The 12,991-nt window shown below is 39.8% G+C and overlaps 1 protein-coding gene across 7 annotated transcripts in view; it reads left to right on the forward strand.

Moving 5' to 3' along the window:
* Positions 1 to 12,991, forward strand: part of PCDH19 (protocadherin 19) — a 129,013-nt gene that overhangs the window by 5,136 nt on the left and 110,886 nt on the right. For 4 of the 7 annotated variants that reach the window (XM_072430130.1, XM_072430131.1, XM_072430132.1 and 1 more), the window contains one exon: positions 4,119 to 4,446. The exons of 1 other annotated variant lie outside the window; for it this stretch is intronic. In XM_072430130.1, coding sequence (XP_072286231.1) covers positions 4,119 to 4,446 — 328 coding nt within the window. The remainder of the gene's footprint in view (positions 1 to 4,118; positions 4,447 to 12,991) is intronic. 2 more of the 7 variants (XM_072430134.1, XM_072430135.1) reach the window with 1 other exon arrangement.

Raw genomic sequence — 12,991 nt, forward strand, 5'->3', positions numbered from 1 at the left:
GAAGAAGTCAGTGAATAAAATTCATTTCACCCCACACTGGTGCAGGCTTTTGCCCCTGACTGCATACTGCAGACCTGATGTATTGTGTCACTGGCGCAGAGAGAACTGCGATCTGTCAGGACTTTGCTATGTATTCCAATGCCCGACTGGCAGCCGTATGGAAGTGGCAATGTACACTGCATGCATGGGCGGCTTATACTCTGCATGGAAAGCTAGCCCTTTCCTGCCTCCCATCATACAAAATATTCAAAATGATCCAAGCAGAAGGAGAATATGTTAAAAAAATAGCAGTTGATGGGCAGGTAGAATGAAATCCCCCCTTCTTCTTCTTCTTCATCTCTTTTTTTTTCCTTTATGGCTTAAATGGCTAGATGACTTTTTGTGCCTGAGGTTCCAGCCTGGAGATTTGATTTTGTGGCTTTTTATTTCTGTCATGATGAAAATGTCATTGAGACTAAAATATAAATCCAAGCCGTATTTTTTTTTTAGTTTTATGTGACATTTCCAATTGCAGATCATGGTCCCCATTTATTACCATCACTTAGGTCAGATTTCGGCGGTGGCGTTACGCAGACGAAATGTCACGTCCGGATTAACCCTTCAATGGCTGGGCCCTGCTGGAGAATAATATAAAACAATCAAAGATCATTGCATTTGATCCTTTTGGAGCTTGCCACATTAACCCTTCCCCACCCATAAGGACAACTCAACAGAGGGCATTTTAGTTCTGTACAGATCAATAGAAATTGAATTGATGAAAATTGCTTTGAAATCCTTATGGATCCTTTTCCAAAACGTCAGTAAAAAGACACAGTGTCAGTAAAAATCTGACAGCCCAGTAAATTGTTTTTGCTGAATATTGTTTAACTACCAACACCCTCTTCCTGCAGTCAGTAATATACATGTCAGTAAATCCAGAGCCGCCCTACTATTCGGCCTATGCCTGTTGTTTATCTTCCATTTAGGTGCACGTTTTGACTTTATGATCCTTATAAAAGCACCAGTCAGCAAAGATCTGTCAGTAAAAATGTCAGGATATCAGGTGCAATCTTTTCGGCCAGTGAATCGCAACCTCTATACACGAATCCCAACCTTTTACTTGCAACGAATTCCCAACCTGTGTACATTAATCCCCAACTCCTTATTTACTTTGAATCCTCAACCTTTATACACGAAACCCAAACTTCTTACTTGCATTGAATCTCCAACCTCTATACACAAATCCCCAACCTTTATACACAAATCCCAAACTTCTTATGTGCATCATATCCTCAACCTCTATACATGAATCCCCAACCCCTTATATACTTTGAATCCCCAACCTCTATACACAAATCCCAAACCTCTTGCATTGAACCCCCAACCTCTATACACGAATCTCTAACTTCTATACACAAATCCCCAACCCCAGTACATGAATCCCCAACTTCTATAGATGAATCCCCAACCTCTTATCTGTATTGAATCCTCAACCTCTTACTTGCATAGAATCCCCAACCTCTACACATGAATCCCCAAACTCTTTACATGAATCTTCAACCTCTTACCTGCTTCGAATCCTCAACCTCTATACACTTATCCCCAACCCCTTAGATGCATAGAATCTCCAACCTCTACACACGAATCCCCAACCTCTATACATGATTCTCCAACCTCTTACGTGCATTGAATCCCCAACCTTTTACTTGCATTGAATCCACAACCTCCACACACGAATCTCTAACTTCTATACCCAAATCCCCAACCCCAGTACATGAATCCCAAATTTCTATAGAGGAATCCCCAACCTCTTATCTGTATTGAATCCTCAACCTCTTACTTGCATAGAATCCCCAACCTCTACACATGAATCCCCAAACTCTTTACATGAATCTTAAACCTCTTAACTGCTTCGAATCCTCAACCTCTATACACTTATCCCCAACCCCTTACTTGCATAGAATCTCCAACCTCTTACTTGCTCCTCTTGTGCTCCTTCAATAAGCTTCTGTTATAAAGTGTTGAGTCCTTGGAGTTGGCAGAGAAAGGGTTAAGCTATTACGGCATTAAAAACATGATGTGTCCTTAATTATACATGTAAATGAGATCGATTCTGTTTAATCTCGAGCGCAATGCATCTGTTTTCATTTTTACTTTACGTATGAAATCATCGCTGCATATGCAGAGAAAAAAAAATTCCCCCCTTTAGACTTATAAATAGCAATTATATAACGCTCACATTCCCATAGAAAAGCTGGATTTCACCTACAAATAGAGCACAATGTGCCCCCGATGTGTAATATGGGTATAATGTACTGATGCTACACTGCAGTTAATCTGGAGCAATAGTATAGTATGGTGAATGTACAGAATCTCATTAAACATATCGGTAAACGGCTTTTTTTTTCCAGCTTATTCCTTTACAGAAAGTTTTTTTTTTTTTTTTGCTTTTGCAGTTAGTTTTTGTTTTCAGACTTCTTTGCTTTTGTTTACTTCTCAAGTAAATTATTACACATGAATGCCTACAAAGAAAAAGCTGAAGCCTCAGGTGAGATGAGGGTGTTCCATGTTCCAGCTCCCGTTAAACCTCTGCAATGTTTTTCTTAAAGACGAAACTTTTAAAGGCAAATCGGGCTCTGGTTTTAATGAGCTGTCATTGATTTATGATCACTTGTCAATCATGAGTAAGATATCAAACCTAAACTGTTCCAAGACGTCTATGAAGGTTCAGGGTTACAACCTGTTGGGGATAATTTGCTGCGTAGAGTTGGCCCCCTTGAGTAGAACAATCTTTGGTACGACCAAACCCTATGGAACTTGGCCCAACGCAACTGCCCCACTGTAGGGTCAAATGGACCTTTTCATGTATTGACTTGCTTTAGATTTGTTCGAGTTAATAAGAGAGTTACTTTATAGTTAGATTTCCACCAGGCCTATGTTGGTTGGAAAAGGACCACCAAGTCTCCTTTGGAACATTGTAGTAAAAAGTGTCCATGGTCCTCTTTCAAGTGGACACCTGATGTTAGGTAAACTCTGCCCAGAAACATCTCAAAAACCAATGGGTTCCAGTTATCACAAATATGCCAGGTTGTGGTCCTATTCACCAACTCTAGCTCAAACCTTAAATGTTTTTTCAAGAGAACAGACAATGAACACAAAAGCTTTTAGGTAAGCTCTGCCCAGAAGCATCTCAAGAACTTCTAGGTTTCAGCTATCACAAATATCTTCCTATTCACTAAATTAAACTCACACCGTAGTTAATTGGGCTTTTCCAAAGATCATACATTGGTGGTGGGTCATTGGATCTAGAACTGATGCAACAAACTCTAAAACTTGTACCCCACAACATTCTGAGAGCTACACTCTACCAGATTGGGGGCATTCGTATCAACCACCCAATGCAGAGCTTTGGTTTACCAATAGATAGGCACAATAGTTTTGGCCAACTTGGACCAACACGTTGAAGGTTCCTGTTGTCTGTTATTTGCCCTTTGTTAGTATACAGTTTCTAAATGTGAACATATAAAGCAACATTTGATTTTAATTTGATGTTCTGCATGCAGATAAAAAGTCATAATTATTAGAATGCAAACATATAATGTCATCAATTTGCCTGGACAAGTTCTCGTGTTAACAAGAGTGAATCCTTGTAGCTTTGTACTGGGCAGAGACCAAATACGTCTTCCAATTATTCCAATTATTATGTTGGAAATTCTGTGTTCCCTTCACATCATCATAATTAGCGGTAAAGAGAAAAAAGAAAGGCACTGAAATCTCACAGCTCCCTATAGAATGTGTTTATTGGTTGACTGTTGGGATTCAAAAATATCCAGGATATCTCGGTAAACTACAATCTGTTCATTAATCAGTTTATGCTGTTCATTTCTTTTGTTTGTCTTATTTTTCTATATAATTTTGCACTTTTTTAGTTGTGTTATCCATTTTTTTTTACTATCCAACCAGAAATACGTTTTTACTTTTTTAGCTTTCCTGGATCATTTTCAACTTTTACTTTTGGACTTTTTTTTTTCTTTTTCGTTTTTGTATTGGTGTTTGGTTGTAGTTGATGTTTGTCGATTTTTTGTTGGGACTTTTATAAACTGTGCACGTCTTTGCACCTTATTAATGTTGTCTTGCAGGATAGCCGAATATTCTTATGGACACCAGAAGAAGTCCAACAAGAAGAAGAAGATCAGCAAGAATGACATCCGCCTGGTGCCTCGCGACGTTGAGGAAACAGACAAGATGAATGTGGTGAGCTGCTCCTCCCTTACCTCGTCGCTAAATTATTTTGACTACCACCAGCAGACGCTCCCTCTTGGATGCCGCCGCACGGACAGCACTTTCCTTAATGTGGAAAATCAGAACACCAGGAATGCAGGGTCCAATCATGTCTACCATCACACCTTCACCAACCAGAGCCCACCACAACCGGACCTCATCATCAATGGGATGCCCCTTCCGGAGGTAAGTAGACTGACCAATAACCTTCTCTTCTACTAGCTATGTGTTGTTTCCAGCTTTGTCTATGCAAAAATGCATTGTGATTGGTGTGCTGCTTTCTTGGAGGCTTGAACGGCAGGTGATGGCCTTCAATGTGCAGTTGACCAGTCCCATGGTTTGTCAACTTTTTCATTGGCATTTTTGTGCTTTGATGGTGCATCTTAAACTTGTTATTGGGGTAGAATCTGTATTTGTGTACAGAGACATTACCTTGTTGTATTTCTGAAGACATGAATGTATAATATCTATATTATAAGATTGGTTGGATCATATCCAGTATTCAAAAAGTTTAGAAGACAAAGATGGCTGAAATTTTGTAGTCAGACTTGATTGGTTGATAACTAGCTGTAAATACAGAATCTGGTACTGGTCATTGGTTGACCTTCTGAAAATGGGCTCCATTGCATTCAACACTTTCAGCAATATTTTATTGGAGCAAGCATGCGGCCAGTAAGATTGTTGTGAAGTAAGGATCTGTTTTGTATGATCAGAGAATGTGGGAATACAACTTTTGGCACTTTAAGTGACACCTGTTTTTTAGACTTTGTTTTCTTGGTCTTCCTTTGAATAATGATATTGTGATGAGCATGTAACCTTCAATAAAATATTAATTCCTACTGGTGACAGAAAATATACATATATGGCCCATAATAAAATAAGGAAAAGTTGCCCCTTTATTTGCCCCACCGATGGGCACATCTGCCCTGGCTGTGAAATCTTAATTTGCATTCGATGAACCTACCAACGTTGGAAATGCCTAGTTCTGAAGCAGTTCAGCTATAGAATACCATATGATCCTTAGGTTTCCTTTAAGATATGAATGTATGAACATTTTTGGACCTTTGGTTGTAGAACAAAGAGTAGGAATATCTACATAATAACCAAAACCAACCAATCAGTGTCCAGTTGGAGAAAACCAAATATTTGTTTTCTGCATATTAGTCTATCACTGCCGTTTACTTCAGTTTATTTTATATCAACACAAAACCGATATATAAGTTTGGCAATCTGAGTCATTTCATGTTGAAATTTTACTTTTGGTTGGAGATTTTCATTTTAATAAAACATGTAAAATAAATATATCTTTTACCAATATTATCAACTATAAACCTTCATTATGGAGCATTTAGAAAACCTCATGTGAGTGTTTAGGGCAGAGTCAGGGACACTTGTTGAAAGTGAAAAGGTAATACAATATACAATATTTGCTGACAGAGAAACGCATTTTTACTGTGAGTGATAAGTGAATTTGCAATTATTATTATATTATTATTGTTAATAAACTTTTTTGTGATCACATATTACGGTGTGCTGTACACTAAATAGGGGTAGCAATTGGCAAACATGAACAAACAATGACACCGGAGGAGGAGAGGACCCGGCCCAATATTCAGTCTTTTAAATAAAGAAGGTGATTGTTGCATAGCAAAAATATTTCCATCAGCTTTTAAAATATGTTGCTATTTATGAATAAAGTATATTATTAGCCAAAATATATATGTTAAAGGAGTGTGGTTAGAGCTTTTACTTCCTGCTGGGAAGATTTATCCTTACTTTTTAACTTAATAATTGGAAATCCAAATTTTTAGAGCTTCCAAAGCATTGGGTGATTTTTCCAATGGGGACACCAGTTCTGGTGACAATCTAAAAGGACATTTACCTCCCGCTTCTCCTTCCATCCATTTCTATTCTATTAAAAATGAATTGATAAACTGGCAGTGTTTCTCAACCATTTTAAGAAGGAACACTAAAAATATTTTAGATATCTTAGGGAACCCCTTCTATAATTTCTATACCCACAGATCACAGTGTATTAGTGTGGTGGTCAGTGGGAAGAATTCCTCTTACATTGCTGGCCAGTGGGAAGAATGTCACCCTTACAGATAGCCAAAAAGATCATTGGGGGTCACTTACACTGACCTGAGAGGTGCAAACTTCTCATAGCTCTGGAGGAACCCTGGTTGAGAAATCCTGAGCCTATACATACACTTTAATGGTTTGGTGTGTACATGGGAGCAGACAGTTGCATGCATACGCATTGCCTGGTAGCAAAGCATGGTGACTGTGCTTTACTGCTGCTTTCTCAATAGACTGATTGCCAATGATAGATCCAATATTTTTAACTAACTAACTACAATTAACTAATTGTAAACTCATCAAAATCCCTTCTAATTTGCCTTTATTTATTCGCCACCTTTTTCCCAGCCCGGGGATTTGACGCCACTGCGGTCGTTATGACTGGGTGATTAAAGAGCGGGCGTTCCGATCGTTCCCCAATTACTGACAGGTTTTCTGTGCAATGTGTGAATTTCCTTTTTATCAGCCATGCCAAGCTTTCTTTCACACATTTAATATGACTAAAGAGTTTCCTGCACAAAACCCAAGTCAATTGACAGCAGTTTAGACACCGCTTTACCACCCGGCACTTGCTTCAAGTTGCGCTTTGAATTATCGCATTTTCGATGATGTCAGTTTATTCCATGAGGCTGTGAAAAAAGTTATGACATCAAAGGTCACAAATAACAACGGGCCAATGTCATTTTACAGAGCTGGGATAAGAGAACTATATTAAAGTCTATATAGTATACAGCAACAGTAGAAACTACGACCTTTCTCATTCAGAGACTTTGTCTAGGCTGGGATTATTGCATCAGTCTGCTGCAGGCAGGAGGCAGCATTTCTTCAGTCTCCTGTCCCACAGTGATCGGATTGCAAGATGGCAAATCTCTTCATAGGCACCGGCACTCACCTTTTGCGCCTTCCTTGCTAAATCATACAGGTCAACTTTTAAAGCCCCCCAGATGCCCTGAATATCAGGAGCTGGTTGCTATTTGGATATCAGCCCATCACAGGTTCTTGAGACTCCTACAAGAAAATGACTGGCACCTCGGGGATGCCTGCTATTCTGAACAAACTGCAGCTTTACAACGTATTTTATGAACATTGGGTTGCTCGGCATGTCAGTCTTTTTTGTGACAAGCAGAATTACAGAATTTAGGTAACACAGTAACATATAATTTGTAATTATAAGCACATTATTCCCACATTCTGTATTCCCTGAATGCTAATTGCAGACCTGATTGTATGGAACAAATATTTCATTGTAAGTGACATATACACCAGGTGAAGGGGAGCTATTCACAAGGTGTGTGTCTTTATTCGTCCCGTCATGCCTGGGTGCTGAATAACCGGCGCTCCCCTCCTGCACTATTCAGAGTTATGTGGAGGATTAGGAGGCGTCAGCTCACCGCTCAGACATTCATATTTCTATTACCGGGTGGTTGGCAGCTTTCCCCTTGCTTGTTGTGTTCTCCACGGCCTTGTTTGGTACTTTGTAATTTGAGAAAGAGAGAGGGGGTGAGAAAGAGAAAGAAGAGGAGAGAACAAGGGGAAAATTGGGAAAGGGTCATTGAGAAAGTGAAGCGAGTGAAAGGTCAAAAAGAGAAAGGGGAAAAAAGAGAGGGGAAGGGGGAGAAGAAAGAAAAAGAATGGGGGAGAGAACAAGTACAATAATGAGAAAGGGTAAAAGAAGAAGAAAATAAATAAAAGAAGGAACGGGGGAGAAAACAAGGAGAATAATGACAAAGGGTCATTGGGAAAGTGAAGGAAGTGAAAGGGTAGGGTGAAAAGAGAAAGGGGAAAAAAGAAAATACATAAAAGGGAGGAGGCGAGAGAGGAAAGAAAATAAAAAAGTGGCAAAAACAAAGGGCCATTGAGAAAGTGAAGGAAGAGAAAGGGGAAAAAAAGGAAAAGAGGGGATGGGGGAGAAGAAAGAAAAAGAATAGGGGAGAAAATAAGAGTAAAAATGAGAAAGTGTAGAGTGAAAATGAAAAGGTAAAGAGAAAAGAAGAGGAAAATAAATAAAAGAAGGAACGGGGGACAAAACAGGGGGAATATTGAGAAAGGGTCATTGATAAAGTGAAAGGGTAGGGCCAAAAGAAAAAAGGGGAAAAAAAGAAAATCCAAAAAAAAAGGAGGAGACGGGAGAGGAAAGAAAATAAAATAGGGGAGAAACCAAGGGAAATTTTGGGAAAGGGCCATTGAGAAAGTGAAGAAAGTGAAAGGGTACAGTGAAAAGAGAAAGGGAAAAAAAAGAAAATAAATAGAAGGGGGACGGGGGAGAATAGGGGAGAGAACAAGGACATTACTGAGAAAGGGTCATTGAGAAAAGAGAAGAGGGTGAAGGAGAAAGATTAGAACAAGGAGATAAAGGAAATAAATAAAAGAGAGAAGGAAAAGTATAGAAGGAGGAAGAGAAGAAGAGATCAAGAGAGGTGGGAGTGAGAAGGAGGAGGTAATAGGGATGAGAATGGGGAATGTTGCAAAAAGGGGTGTTAGGAGAGAAAATAAAATGAAGAGTGGGGGAGAAGAGAGATAAAAAGTAAATAGAAAGGAGGAGAGAGAAGAGACAATAGAAAAGGAGAGAGAGGAGGAAAAGAGATAGGAAGGGAGTTACAAAAGAAGAAAGGAGAACAGAAAAACAGGGAAGAAGACAAGAGATACAAAGAAATAGGGAGAAAAGTAGAGAAGAAGAGAAAGAGGGAAAGAAAAAAGGGAAGAGAAGGAGAGAGGAGGGAGAAGATGAAGAGACAAAAAGACATACGGAGAACAGAAAGAGAGGATTAAAGATAGGGAAATATATAAAAGAGGAGAAAGAAAGAGTAAAAAAGACGGAGAAGAAAAATGGAGGTACAAAGGAAATATAAAGAGAAAAAATAGGTGAAATATTTTGGGCAGAAGGAATAAGGGAAAGGATAAGAAATAGTATACGTGGGCAGAAAAGATAAAATAAATAAGATAAAAAGGAGGGGGGATACACTAAAATACAGGCAGAGTGAAAGAAAACATCAAAGACATGGTGGAAATAAAAAAACATTTGAGTAAAGATTTATTTTTTTCATATTTAATTCTGGATATCATAAAATTCCTCCTTGCACTGTTGCTACAAAGGTTTTCATGAGGCGTTCACTTTTTTTGTGTCTCTCCCCACACTGGCCCCAATATGAGTTTGTATATTGGACTGGGTGAACCTGTGTACCTGGGGGTCATGGGAACAGTTCGGTGGGTCCTTTAATGGAATATATTGGAACTGTTCTATAATTGAAGACTAACAGATACTTTTTTGTGATCATTGGAATCTTACCAGTGGCTGAAACATCTCACACATGATTGGCTCCCAGTGTTATCTCCACACTTTGTATGATTTCTGCTGTGCAGGAAATGTTTGTTATGTATGTTATAATATAATATGTTCCTTGTAATAATGAATCAGATCTGGTTATCACATCGACAGATGAGGAGAATGCCCAGGCAATCACGCCTTCCATGTTTAGCAGTATCACCGACTTGCCTTAACAATTTACTTTTTGGATTTTCGGTGTTTTTGGAGCGCTCTCCGCAGCAGCTTTCCAGATAATAACGAGTCCCATGCCTCTACTTGCTTTAAATTGCTACAAATACACAAGTGCAATTTTTTCTTGCTGCATTGTAACCGTCTCCATGCTGCCCGAACCCTTTGAACGATACCCTTGCATCTCCGACGAAGTTTGTTCTCTTATGGAGCCAACCCGTTTGACGGGAAAGAATTTTATTTAATTGTTCAAATTGGCCACAATGGGACTTATTTTTGAAGTTTAAATCCCATTATTAGCTTGTTATGAAATTAAAACAACGAGAACCAAATTGGCAGGAAAGATGAGTCAATCTGATGTGTGTAAATTAATTATCTGCAGGCCGTTTAACTTTCAGAAGAAGATATTAGTCCAAAAATATGTTTTTTCATTTTTTTTTGTTCCATTTCATTAGCTCCCATATGTATTTCATAAAAAGCCATTAAATTATTTTATTTCAGCCAATGTAATTGGAGAAATATTGGGAAATCAGGAATATTGAATACCCAAAAAGGCTTGTGGTGGGGTGCGTGCTCCATTACCAATAGGTGGTTTATATATAAATTTTGGATGGCCTGGAGAAGTTCTGATTGGTATGGATCTTGTACTTAGCCATCCAATGGGTACCCTACTTTACTGACCTGTTAGACTACAGTTGTCACTGAGACTTTCATTTTCCAGGAGGCTTTGTCAATTGTAACCTGCTGTCCTGACCTTCAACAAATAATCCGGGGGGTCAGCTGCCAATTTACTTCCTATTAGATGAGGTGGATCCATCAAGGTAAAACATATTTCTCAGCTCTATTTACCTTTTAGGTGAGTCAGCATGTTATTTTTTCAAAATTTAGCAAAAATTCTGAAATTATCATTCCAAATTTTGGGCCTCCAAATTTGTGGGAGCCCAATATAATGTATAGATGATGTGCAGACTGAAAGCTTAGTGCAGCAATGGTTTGGGGGCCCTCATAATGGGCACAGTGGGTGTGCAGACCCATGAACTCACTACAAGGATGGAGGGAGTCCCTTAAAATGGGAACAGTGGGGCTAGAGAGCGATGATTGCAATGAAGGAATGTTTGATAACCCTACCTAATGGGCACAGCGGGAGTACAGACCTGAGAACACAGCAAAACGATGATGGGAGCTCCTCATAATGGGCACAGCAGGTGTGCAGACCTGAGAACCCAATGCTTCAATGGTTAGGAAGACAATAGGTGTACAGACCTGGAAACTTAGATTTCGGATGGGGGGAGCCCCTCATGATGGGGACAATAGGTGTACAGACCTGGAAACTTAGCTCCTGGATGGGGGGAGCCCCTCATTATAGGGACAATAGGTGTACAGACCTGGAAACTTAGATTTCGGATGGGGGAGCCCCTCATAATGGGGACAATAGGTGTGTAGACCTGGTAACTAAATGCAGGAATGGCTGGGAATCCCTCATTTTGAGCAAAGCATGTGTATGGAGCCACATCCAACCAACAGGACCTATTATCCAAAGGACTATCAATATTGAATTGTTCGGCTTTGGTTGGACTTATCCTTTATCACATATATTTTGAAGTAATAGAAACTGTTAGAGCCTAAATGTATATAAACCGCTAACACCTGAAATACCAATGACTCCAGACACCACTTCTGTCTGCCTTACTGCATAGGCACCATTTACCCTGTGAAATATAATGTTGTCAATTCCCTATCTCAAGCTTTTTTATAGTACCGGAAGGAGCTGATTCATGTAAACGTGGACCTGTCTATGCTATCTCCTCTTGTAAGCACGTCCTCAGTGTTAGACTGAATGCACTGTGTACTTCTGTGTAGTGCTGATTAGCCGACACTGATTCAACGTACAGTCTCAGCATCAGATTGCAATGAATTAGAAAAAGCTTTAGGTGCCACCATTGTGAATGAATCACAGACTTGCCGCTCACTTTGGCGGTTGGGTCCCCCAATGTGTTTGTTGTGCCGTGGCCTCATTATTTTTTGCTCCAGCAGAAATCAGAGCAATCTGCACATCCCGCTATGGCATATGCTTATCTGCGGTGCGTGCGGCACTTCAAGCACAGCACGGTACGGAACTCTTCTCTACAATGGCCACCTGTCAGTCAGGGAACGCGGCGCTTGTTGTGATGTGTAGTGGCTGTTTAATGAGTGAAGATTTTAGTTGAGCAATTGCACATCTTGAAAAAAATGCCTTCCCAGGGGAGGCGTTCCTCATAAAGTGGCGAAGCTGCTGGGGACACTGGCCTCCTTTTTAACTCTCATATTTACAAAGCAGCCACTTTCCCATAAAAACATTCCAAAAATAAAGTTTTCATGTTCTGTTCTGAATGAAGCTTTGACGTGAGGAACGGGACTTACCTGATCTCTGGGTGTTGTGTCTTCCAACTGCCTTTTGGCTTTTGTTCTGGAAACGCCATGCTTGGGTGCAAATATGGCTGCTTTTCCAAAAAAAATTAGCTGTGATCATACCTCTATATGATGCTGAGTCTCCATGATTGGAAGGGCTGAAATCCAGTAAAGACAAAGTGCGGCCCAGAGCAGTTAGGCTGGGGAGGGAGCGGCTAGATGATGTTGGACATCCCCCAGCCAGAAAGTAAGGCGGAGCACTACCTGACTTGCTGCAGACTCAAATGTACATTGCAAGAAGCTCACAGTGTTCAGTGATATCAGAGTTTGTAATTTCTGAAGGGCATATTTATTGAAGAGAAAGGTGTAGGGCAGATGTAATTATAGGAAGGCTACAGGGCAGATTAATCAAAGAGAAGGGTGTAGAGCAGATTTAATTAGGAGGAGGCTGGAGGGTAGATTTAATAAAGTAGAGGCTGAAGGCAGATTCAATAAATGGAGGCTTCTGACCAGATATAATGAAGGGGCAACTGTGGGGCATAATTATAGCTTGTTTGCACTCAGTAGTTGACCCCTACAAAAATATTAACTAGCTCAGTACATAGCCAGGTATAAAGAAGATTAACACAATGCAGCTCCATCCACTGTCCCCATAAAGCAGCCAGGTTTGTGTTCAGTAACCTTGCTGAATTTTTTGTAAAATTGTTTTATTTTTTATCTGTAGAGGATCTGTTTGTGATTATTAGGAGATAACTAAAAACACATGCAGCA

The sequence above is a fragment of the Pyxicephalus adspersus genome, chromosome Z, assembly GCF_032062135.1.
Source record: "Pyxicephalus adspersus chromosome Z, UCB_Pads_2.0, whole genome shotgun sequence".
NCBI lineage: Eukaryota > Metazoa > Chordata > Amphibia > Anura > Pyxicephalidae > Pyxicephalus > Pyxicephalus adspersus.